Source organism: Phaseolus vulgaris, chromosome 2 (assembly GCF_051622355.1).
Source record: "Phaseolus vulgaris cultivar YP4 chromosome 2, ASM5162235v1, whole genome shotgun sequence".
Taxonomy (NCBI): Eukaryota; Viridiplantae; Streptophyta; class Magnoliopsida; order Fabales; family Fabaceae; genus Phaseolus; species Phaseolus vulgaris.
Window position 1 is genome coordinate 21,200,928 of NC_143499.1, and position 12,181 is coordinate 21,213,108.

The 12,181-nt window shown below is 32.1% G+C and overlaps 1 protein-coding gene across 3 annotated transcripts; it reads right to left on the bottom strand.

Annotated features, from left to right (window-relative positions):
- Positions 1-1,472: 1,472 nt before the first annotated feature.
- Positions 1,473-3,482, bottom strand: LOC137810887 (uncharacterized). Of its 3 annotated transcripts, none has more exons than XM_068612375.2 (5): positions 3,329-3,482; positions 3,064-3,250; positions 2,628-2,834; positions 1,945-2,136; positions 1,473-1,858 (listed from the first exon to the last, which is right to left on the bottom strand). In XM_068612375.2, exons 1-5 carry the CDS (start codon positions 3,409-3,411, stop codon positions 1,715-1,717), a joined length of 813 nt encoding a protein of 270 aa, XP_068468476.1. In that variant the 5' UTR covers positions 3,412-3,482; the 3' UTR covers positions 1,473-1,714. The 3 variants fall into 3 exon arrangements, with proteins under 3 accessions (XP_068468476.1, XP_090154472.1, XP_090154473.1); XM_090298346.1 differs by having other exon boundaries at positions 2,628-2,882; positions 3,329-3,420; XM_090298347.1 differs by having other exon boundaries at positions 2,628-2,889; positions 3,329-3,360.
- Positions 3,483-12,181: the final 8,699 nt, after the last annotated feature.

A 12,181-nucleotide genomic window follows, 5' to 3' on the forward strand; every position in this document is an offset into this window, starting at 1 on the left:
ATGATAACTATTTAATGTTTTTCTTACTAGTCTGAACCAATAAAACCTATAAATAGGTGATGACTCTCTCAATAAGGAGACACTAAACTTTATTCTATACTCTTAACTCTCATACTGTTAAGAACTTATCATCATCTCTGTGCTCCTACTGGCTTAAGCATCGAAGAGTCCTTTTCAAGTGGACCTCCCCCTTTCATTGAAGACCAACTGAAAGTTCGTTCCCTGAGGAACACACATTCCTCACTGAGGTACCCTTCGAGTACATTTATTGTACGAGCATTTGACACTGTTCCCCTTATACCTTGACTGGGGGCCTTATTCCAATACGACCAATATAGTCTCATATTGCTCAGGAGTCAAGACCAAAAGACAGTTTATATACTCCTTCCTCCATTAACCCACTAAGGGGCCTTTTAAGGACAAAATTGGGATGGAGATTCGAGCTCCAAAATGAACAATACCTCAGATAAGGTGATTAACCCTAACGATGTTGTCTCAATGGACTTGAGGTCGAAACTTGTGTACCTACTCACCTTAAGGTCGAGAACGTCTAAAATCTCGTGCGACTACATGACCTCCCTAACCGAGCCTTTATTGACATCATCATGGGCAACACGACATAATCAATGAGCCTTAAATGATAAGCAACTATTTATGGAACAATAAATAGCATTTATGTGATCAATCCAAAAGACTCGTAACGATCGACTAAGAGGATACCACCTATTGAACATATAAATATACACTCTTCAGAAACATTAGAGAGTCATTTTCAGGTGGACCTCCCCCCTCTCATCGGAGACTAACTAAAAGCTCGTTGCTTGAAGAACATCTTGTCCTCGTTGAGTTATACTCCCAAATTCATTTTCGATAAAAACAATAATCATAACTTATAAGAACAATAATCATAACTTAGGTATTAATGGTAAGAATGATTTATCAAGGCTTATGTCTTATATAGTCTTATAGATAATACACATATGTATTTTAATTATCCATTATTTAATGGAGCGAATACAAATATTATGATAACTAACTTATGAATACTTATTATCCATTAGTCATTTTTATTTAGATATGTTTTAAATCAACTAAGAAAAGAAAGTTATTGACAAAAGAAACATCAACAATTGAATAGTTGCTAAAATTTTATTTATAGATTTATTTTTTATATATATAAACGTGTGAAGTTAAAAGTATTTTTAAAAAGATTAACTTTTTAAGCTTATATTTTGTGGTGAAATTTGTTTTAACTTACATTTAAAAAAATTATTTTATTTGTCCTAATATCGTACTATACAATTTAATTTAGATTATGCTTTAAGACTAAATTTTATTTTTAAATAATTTCATTAAATTTTTTGAAAATATTTACTATATATAAAACCATAAATATTATTTATTCGATTACTCAATGGAAGAATTATATGCGCATGATTATTCAGTTTTATCTAATATATTACAATTCAAAATTAAATGGATAAAAAATCACGTCATATATAGAATTATTTCTGGCGTAAAAATTAGCGTAATTTATGCTAGTTTTAAGCTAAAAGTTTAGCAATTTATTTTAACGATGCTAGTGGTGGCTAAACCACAGTACCAAAAGTATTTATTCCCCTTTTTGCAAGTCATGCTTGTGCTGTGCTGCATCCATTTTACCATGTTTGAAGCAGAACAGGAGAAATAAATCAATGATATCCCTTGCTTTTTATCATCTCTCGCTGATCTTATAGGTCACCATTTTATCTTTCCATTGCTTCTGGTCCTGGTTCAGGTCTAGATATTTTTCATAGAAGGTGACTTCTTTATTTGATTTCACTAACAAGGCAGAAGAGCTCCTAGTTCCATAAGGCCCCTAACCATAAAAAGGGTTTTTAGCTTAAGCATGTAAAAGCAGGGTTAAACAGATAAATAAACAAGTGGAATGAATGTGTTGGTTACCGATGAAAACTCTGCTTCAACAAATATAGCACTCAAAGGATGTTCTCGTTCACGAGGCTGAACCCCAGGTAGCATCCACTCTTCATCTTTCACTGTGTTTGTCATTAGTTTTTCAACCATTTCTTTGATGGGAAAATCACTTTCACCATATTCCCCAATAAATTCTTCGAAACTTTGGCGCATTCGTTCAGCCTGAAAAGGTGGTGACAAATTTCGGATAGCATACATGCTGTCTCTTTCAGAAGAAATGTAAAACTTTAGAATCAAACCTACAGCAATTCCTTTTTAAATTTGTCAAATTAGCATTTTTTTTCCTTTTTACATTAAAAGAATAATTGTGCGCGATTAATACAAATTATATAAAAAAATCATCTTTATTTTGCCAAAAAGGCCTAAGAAAACCTTTAAAAACCATTTTGATGTAGAGAGATATTAGATGAATTATTGTAATTTATAAGTAAGATCCTTTTTCTTTTAATTTACTTATCAGGGTTAAGTGGATCAAAATTGATTGCTACAATTTGCTACATATATAATCATCATTATATCATTCTGATCATGAACTAAATCATATTGATAGGAATAGTTACAAGGGCAATAAAAACCAGGTGTAATTTGTAAACACATATCAAATGAACCAACCCAAATAGAATCTGGAAACAACAACATGATTGTTTTGCTACCTTTGCCCAAGGAGCGTCCAGAGGTGCATTAGCCAAGACGTGAATCCCCGGGGTGACTAGAGAAAAAGAAGGGTTATCTCGGTCTGGTCTATTGAACACATAAACCATGGTGGAGGTGCAAATATCAGCCACCACAAGGTTAAACCCATTGTACTGATGTCCCTCTCTCACAACCTGCTCAGCAAACTCCTGGGGACTCTCATTGCTCTGTTGCATTTCATTCACACGTTATGATTAAACCAGTGTAACATCACCCTGCATACTAACAAAAGTGAAACGAAAAAGAAGCATGACAAAGAACAATAGTTGATAAGCTAGTTTAATTTTCTGTTGAGTTAGTAAGTGTACAATTGGTTGAATAAAAAATTGTTGTTTCCACCATTTGGCTTTGTTGAGTAAAAAAGACAAACAGAGGGAGTGCAATGCGAGGGTTTACCTGAAGAAAACGAAGGGGCAACTCCCCTCTAGTTCTGGGGTGTGGAAGGGTCTCAACTTCCCTAAAATCAGTGAGAAAGGCGATCCTGCCATTTCTGGAGGAGCCCATCCACGTTCCGCCGCAGAGCCCGTCCTTACCACCCAAAATGGTTTCCCCTCCCCACCACCATGCCAAAGGGTATGTAGGGCTATGAATGAACATTCCATTTGTCTAAACTCAAAGAATGAATTCCAAAAAGTAAGGAAGAAGTAGGTGAAGTACTCACCGAGAATAAATCTGATCCCTATTGCATAAGATAATGAAGGGGTAGTTGGGATGAGCTTGCCACATGAACACTGAGATACACATGTTTCTTTCTTTCTATGCGCCCTTTCGCCTTCGCTAACTAACCAATTTCTCTTTCCAATAAATAAATGCCTAAAAACTTATTTACTTTTATTCTCATTAAATTCCATACATGCTGTTTAATCACAATTAGTCATGTAAACAATAAAATCAAATTAAAAAAATATAATTAAATCTTTCTTTAAAACATATGATTTCTTTCCTATATATGTGCTCTTTTTTTTTTAAATTATTCAATTTTTTTGTCAATTTATTTATTCAAATAAACCTACTTAATATTTGTGTTGGGAAATCGATTTCGAAAGTCAAACCTTCGTTTTCTTTCATTTTTTATTTATTTAAGTTATATTGGTTGTTGACTTTCATTTTTCTAAAACAGTTAGATAACTTTGTTTAATAATGGTATGTAAAGTAATTAATTAATTATGCAAAATATTTTTAATAAGAATTCAGAATTTATAAAGTAATTAATTAATATTGGAAAATATTTTTAATAAAAATTCAGAGTTTGAATTATATAGTGAATTGTAAGAATTTTTTTCTCAAATATACCCAAATGCAAATAAATAAATAAATTAACCAATGGATCATGCACCAAAATCTTTACCCGGATTTATTTGAATATAAATTATTAAATTTTATATAAATTAATATTAAATGTTATAATAATTTAAATTTAATATTTTAATATAAATTAATGTTAAATGTGTAATAATTTTAAAAAAATATTTTAATATAAATTAAAATTAAATATTATTCTGTAAATTCATTTTCAATAAAAATTATCAGTATGAATAATTATTATATAAAATTTAATTTAATATAAATAAATTTGAGTGATGATAATTAATATTAATAATTCATTTTAAAATATTAAAGCGGACTGTGTTTTATTATAAAAATAATTTTATAAATATTATTGATAATTAATATAAATTATTATTATTATAGTGTTAATAATTTATTCTTATAGAAGATACACGAAAAACTCAAGTACTTTTTTATTGAATGAAATATCTATGTGACACAAACATAAAGGAGGTAAAATGGATAAGATAAGAAATAAGTAAATATTATAATGTGTTACTTATTATATAATGATTTTTTTCTCTTTGTCATGTTAACGAAAGGTGTTCGATTTATAACATGTCATCTATTGTGGTAATAATAAAAAAAATTATAAGGCTAACAATTTAATTTTGCTTTAATATTTTTTAAGAAACACAATTTCTTCACATGAGTGGTCCAAGATTTCAACATGTGGATTGCATTAGAATAATTTTTATGTGATAAATGATTATTTTTACTATGATAAATTTATGTAAACTTATTTATGAATGATCTTGTGACGTAATTACGAAAGGAGTATTGTCATTTAAACTAGTTTAACTATACAAGAAAATTATTAAGAGAAAAAAAGACTATTCAAGGCTAGATCAAGCATCTAGGACTAGGACACAAGGTCCCACCATCCCTCAGAAGATCATTAAGAGTCGAACACTAGAGTATGAGTCAGGATATCAATTATTCTTTTTTTTAATCTTTTTAGAGATGTTAAAAACATAAAAATTGGGCTTGTTCATGGCTCATAGAGAAACCCTAACATCTAGAAGGTCTCCCATGTACAACCCCTACCCACATTAAGCACATGCTTAAATGTGAGAATCATGCCCCCTTCTAGATCCACAATTAGTGGCACATTTTAGGAGTTAAGCTAGCTTATTTTGAATTTCAAATCTCTCTCCATGCCTTAATCACATGGCACCTATCACTATAAGTAGGTGATCACCCTGTCTTGTAAAATAATAACATATTTTGAGTAAAGAAATCCTACGTGAGTGATTTTCAGAGTGTCTAAAATTCTCTGAGTCTTATCTTGGCTAGATGTTTCAAGTGGCGACTTTATTCATCACTTATCTTGGAATCCTCCTCCAAGTGGCGTGAGCTCCTCCTTTCCTCCACCTCCATGGAAATCTTCAACCATCTAAGTTTTCCATTCTTCTTCTCTAATTACATGTTTTCCATTTTTTCCAATTCTATTTTCCTTTGAGTTATTTTTCTTCCAAATTCATATTGTCTTTGTGTGAGTCTTTTTCTTTTGCTATTTGAAGAGAACCTTCACACTTACTTAACTCCTTGGTTAAGTTCGTGTCCAGTGACAATCTTCACCGTGTCATCACCATAATTGTTAATCCAATTCCTAATCCAAGTAAAATCCATAAAAATATGTGTAATTCCTAAATTAACTCATATCATGTGGTATTCAAAGCATGACTTGTTTTGAGCTTAATTTTGAGTTGATTCTTACTATCCTATCCGTTTGTGTTTATTTTGGGCACTTTCAATTCCACCTTTACAATTCCTTGTCCTTTCGATTTTGCTTTACATTCCTTGTCATTTTCAATTTTGTTTTTACAATCATTGGCAATTTGAATTTTGCTTTGAAATCCTTGATCATTTAAATTTCCATAGCCATCTTTGCTTGAGTCTTATGTTCTTAGTGTTCTAAGATTGTTTTCTTTCAACTTATTTGATTTTAATTGTGAAGAATTAAAAATAAATTAGAAGTTGTCTTAATAGTGGTTGATTTAATTCCAAACATACAATGAAAGTGTTCACATAAATTGAATCCGAATCCAAATTTAATTTTAGAATGTGAAAATGAATAAAAAACATGCATGAAAAAAACATGGAAAATTTGAATTAATAGAAACAAATAAAATTATGTGCATTCACATTTTAAAATCAAATTGCTAAAAAAAAGGATTTTTTATGTGTGAAAAATTGTTTTCATATTTTATAGAGTTTTATCCTTCTCACTTTGATAATTTTTAAAAATAAGCTTCATAGTTAAAATTTAAGTAAGTTTTCTTATAGTGTTTAAAGTGCTTTGTTGTTTGTCTTCAAGTTTTTCTACATTCAATTCCTATTTTTGGTTAGCTTCCTTGAATTAGTTTTTTCTTACTTGTCTTTGAAATTTCTTAGTTTTGTGTGGAGGAGGTTCATTACTTTCTTTTTTTAAGTGATTTGATAAGAGTTGTATCATCTTTCATTTGAAGTATTTCTTTTCAAGTTTTGGACTCTTTGGAGTTTAGACCTTTCTTGATTGGTAATATTTTGTTGAGAGAAGAGTGAACCTTACCTTTTTTTTTTCAAACATCTTTTTCCCAAAAAGGCAAGAGATATAAGTGAGAAGAGTGCCTACAAATTTTTAGTGATCTAATTATTTAAACTTTGTTTGTGAAAATATGTCTCACATGACATCTACGAAATCATCCAAGTCGCCTTCTCCTCAAAAGGAAAATCTTATTGTTGAACTTGAAGAGACTAAAAGGAACTTGTCTAAAAAAGAAGATAGCACGAGATAAATGATGGAGCGGTTACAAAGGTTGGAAGAATCACAAGATAGACAAAATCATAAAAGAAGATGGGGACCTGGAAGAGCAACAAGATACCATATGCATTATGAGAGTCAAGAAGAAGATGGTAAAGATTAGAGAGTGCAAAACTATGGAGAAAGGCACCATCATCAACCTCACAAGAAACCCATGACACATGCTAAATTTCTTCTTTTAATGGGAATTGTGATGCTAATGTATATTTAGGATGGGAAGTTAAAGTAGAATAAATTTTTAGTATGTATGATATAGATGAAGAACAACTTGTAAATTTGAAGAATATGTCATGCAATGGTGGCATAAAATTGTAATGGACATTGGGTTAAACAAAAGGCCAAACATGGTCTCTTGAAATTATTTAAAGCAATGTATACACATGCAGTTTGTTCCTCCTCATTATAGCAAGGAACTCTTATTGAAGCTCCAACGACTTTATCAAGGAAATAAAAATGTATATGAGTACTTTAAAGGTTTAGAAATTACCTTAGCCAAAGCTAATATGAATGATAAAATTGATGAGTCTAAAATAGTTAGGTTTGTGGGTGGGTTAAGGAGAGAAATTGATATGAGTTGATTTTAGGTTACACCTTTTATTGGTTGCTCCTTGTTTATGATTTTTTTATTTAGAAATTATGGTGAGAATCCTAAGAAGATTCCCACTGGACCCGAATATAACCAAGTGGTTAAGTAAGTGTGAAGGTTCACTTCTGGAGGGCAAAGAGAAAAAGATAATTATTAGATGTCAAATGATGCAGTGAAATTATAGACAAGGATCAATAAAGAAGAAGAACAAAGTAAAGAACAAAGTAAATAGTGGAAAAGAATGTATATGGAATGGAGGGAAGACATAAATAAGATAGCAAAAGGAAAGGATAAAGAGGTTTTATGGTAAGAAAGGAAGTCACGCCACTTGGAACAGAGGGACTCCAAGATGAGTGATGCAAAAGCCACCACTTGAGATATTACCCACCCAAGATAAGACCCAAATAATTAGAGACGTTACTTGAGATATTACCCACCCAAGATAAGACCCAACATGAGCTCACAAGTCTCACAAAAATCACTCTTGCAAAGTTTCTTTACTATTCAAATTCAAGTTGAGAATATATGAGGCAAGACACCCTATTTATAGGAAAGGGTGCCTTGGTGGGAAGAAGGGGAAGGGTAAAAGAGTCATATGAAGGGGGCGGCCAAGGAGGGTTGACCAAGGTCAAAACCTCCCATTGGCTAGGTCTTTTAGAAGGTAGGACAATTTTTCTAACCCTAGAAGCCTTGTCTTGAAAAAGGGGGCTTGGTACAAGCCCATTTCGCTAAGTACACTCTCATTTATGCTATGTGAACTTACTCTAGCCTATTTTGCTATTTAGACCCCCAAAGTGAGCCCAATGTATTTACAAACATGTTTTTGTCTTTTAAGAAGACTAGAACAAATAACATTTGGTGTTCAGGTCTATGCCCAATTCTTCATTCAGTGAAGTCCGTCTGATCTTTGGTGGGGTCTTGACTTGATTGCTGAGATGATTGCTCACAGTGTGAATTGTCTCTTGAGTCGTTGGTCATCTTTTGGACTACTTGGATTGTATCAAAAATCTAAGATGTGGTAAAATTGTATAAATATTCTTCTTTAGAAAAATTTAAGGATGGTAATGCGAGTTAGCCTACCCGCATAGGCCCGCCCCGCACTTGGCCCGCCATGCATAAGCCGCATAAGACTTTTTTAAAAAATTAATAAAAAATAAAACAAATTTTGAATATTTTTTATTAAGTTAAATTTTTTTCTTATTTAGATGAATTAAGTAAATGTCTCACAATATTATTTTCAAGACATATGCATAATATATATATATATATATATATATATATATATATATATATATAACACTAATAATAATACTATATTTAAATTTTATTGTAAAAAAGACTAAGGTCTAGCTACTACATTTGACATTTGATGGGTACTAAAACCTGAACAATCTATGCATTTTAAAAAGAAACAAAACACTTTTAATTATTAAAACATCATTATCAAAATATGGGGTGCATAAAGAAATTATTGGGGTATAGAAAGAATTTTTTAAATTTTTAATATTTGCGGGTGCATGGATTACAGATTATGCATAATAGGCCTAAGCGGGCCAATAGATTTTAATAGGCATCTCGCCCCACATTTTTCTCAGAGGCTCACATGGCCCACCTTGCTTTGTCATCACTTGAAAAATTGGTTCACCTAGCCATCAAGGTAGAATCACAACTTAAAGAAAAATTCTTTTAAAAATGCTCACAGTGATGGATTCTACAAAACATCTGGAAGGACAAAAACAAATTTCAAAATGAAAAATCTATTTCAAATTTTTCCAAGAGAACCCACCCCACATAATAGGAACTCTAAGGATATACCTTCTAATTCTACTCCTAAATCTTCTACCAAAACCTCAAATTTTAAGTGCTTTAAATGTCTAGGTTTTGGGCACATTGCTGCAAATAGCCCTAGTAGAAGAACTATGTTGGTTAAATGGTGGTAGTAGTAGTAAGTGATCATTGATGGCAGAGCCCCAACCACACACAACCACATAATAAGGAGGATGAAGATCTAGAAGTTGTTTATGGATTTATTTGTAAATATGGGTTTAATTGGGCTTTTGTTTATTTTTGTAGGCCCAATCAAGAGGACAACTCTAGGATGAAGGAATGTACAAACGTATCCAAGAAGACCTTCAACTCATCAAAACATATACTAGAGCTTTGGTAAGAAGAACACAAAAAGATTGAGTTTCGGCTAACTAGTCAACATTATTTTTGGGTCAAACTTTAGTTTAAATAAATTTTATAAAGTTGTTTAGGATTTCATGGCCATGTATTCGGCCTAGTAGCATAAAATAATTGGACCAAATATTTGGGCCAAATAGCATAAGTTTTTGGGCTTGTATTTGGGCCAATATTAAAATAGGTCTAGTTAGGGTTAAAGTGACTAGCTAGGGTAACAATTAGGCTCATTTGAGGCCAATGTAACCCTAAAACATCTAGGGTATATTAGAGGATGCAAATTACCTTGGCATGGAGCACATGGACGTCCACATGGCAGCTTAGGAGTGGAGATGATTTAGCATGGAAGGTGTGAGTTAAACATGGAAAACATGAGTCCACATGGCACCTTCTCATTGGAGTGTTTTGTTTTGAATTTTCAAATTTTGGCTCCAAAATGTTCAACCCTATTGAGGTGCTTGACTCATGAATTAATAAGATCAATTTTATGAGTGTTATGCTGTCAAGTTGCTAGCTCTTGCACTCTCTTGTCTAAACCTCTCTAGGTTAGACCCGTTTGGTCTTCTCCTTCACCTTTCCAAGTGATATGGCTCAACCAATCACTCTCCCTACTCCTCATGCACCTTTAAGGAATCCATAGCTCCATTGGAGCAATCCTTGTTCCATTTCTTCCATCAAGCTTCCGCCCAATCCATCAACAATTCAAGAAATCAATCTGAAATGAAGGCACACACTATCATTCATAACTCACAATCTTTTAGATCTAACTTCCCTTCCTCTTCAAAAACCCCAAGTGAGGATGAATTTGAACTACCATGTGAAGGTGATTTTTTAGTGGTAAGGCGAATGTTGGGACAAACTAAAAAACCTTTTCATGAAAATTAAAGATAAAATATTTTTCACACCTGCTGCCTTATCAATAACAAGTTATGTTCCATGATCATAGATGAAGAAGTTGTGCTAATGTGGCAAGTATAAGAGTAATGGAGAAACTTGGATTACCCATTATATCTCATACAAAATCCTATAAATTACAATGGCTTAGTGAAGAGGGTGAAATTGTGGTCAATAAGCAAGTCCTTATAACATTTGTCATTGGAAAATATAAGGATAAAATTTGGTGTGATGTTGTGCCAATGGAAGCAACACATGTTCTTTTGGGAAGGCCTTGGCAATATGATAGAAAATTTTTACATGATGGTCTTACCAACAAAATTTCTTTCAACTTCCATGAGCAAAAAATTATATTAAAACCTCTATCTCCAAAAGAAGTTAATGAGGATAAAATAAATGAAAAATAAGAGAGAAAATGAAAAAGGTGAGGAAAATATTAAGTCAAAATGGGTCTTATCATCTGACCCCACGCACTAAAAAATGTAATGTTGGTCCGTCCAAAATTAAATATTGCCTCTCCTACCAGATATTCTCCTTTCTTATCTTATCCATCTATTACTAGTTCTACATACTTGAAGTATTTGTTAGAGAAGTTTGAGGATGTTTTTCAAAATCATCTTAAAGGTTTACACCTTCTAAGATACATTCCACATCAAATTCACTTTATCCCTAAACATTCTCTACAAAAATCATCTTTATATAGAACTAATCCTAAAGTCAAAAGATCAATGCACATAAGTTTGATTCACCTCACACATCATACCTCATTGGTAGTGAATCTCCCTAGAAAAATCCTAACAATGATATCAAAGCTAGGTTTATTTTGGTGATTAGCTGAGATGAAGACAAATATGTTCTATTGTGGTAAAAACCCAACAATAATTAGGGGTCAGGGGAAGTGTGTTGAGCTAAATGGGGGATGAGAGGGTGGATGGGGGACAAGTATGACCTGTGTGGTAGAAACCCATGGTAAACCCCCAACTCGCAATTAAGGGGGATTATAAATTCAAGTGTGAGTTGAAAGTCTCAATTTTATAGAAATGAAGAAGTTCAGTAGCACATAAGAAAAAAAATCCATAAACATAAAACTTTAAGATTTTGGGTTGAATGTGATGTTGTGTTATCTTATATGGGCAACTTATAGCTCACTGATGGTGAATATTTCTAGTCTATCCCCCTAGATAAATCGAAACATTTGGGTCTTTTTGATGACACAACATTGAAAAGTTGAATTAGTATCAACTTAAAGTCATAAATAACAGTCTAATTAGGTTTATGATACTGAGATATTGACTGATGTCCATGTAGCACACATGATTGTTTGGAAGTTCCAATTGTCTCTCAATTCCATGATTGAACTATACGCTACATTTAGAAAATCTACTAAAGAAATTATTATGCTTCTAAATCCAACTACTACAATATTTTCTACAAATCTCAACCTTACGAATTTCATCGAACCAATACTTTATTTCAGAAGAATTATGCAACAAGTCACCATCATGGAGGATCAATGATTACAACTTTAGTTACAAATGCTGTAATCCTAAATCAATGATCATCCAACACAAATACAAATGATCTTTCACTTAACTATTTGAAGGAATCACAAAAGTGTTAAGCTACAAAGACCGTAAACAAATAATAAAAATCAACTATTGATATCTTATTTGAATTGTTAATAAAAAAAAATTTATGACTCAATTGAAATAATTATA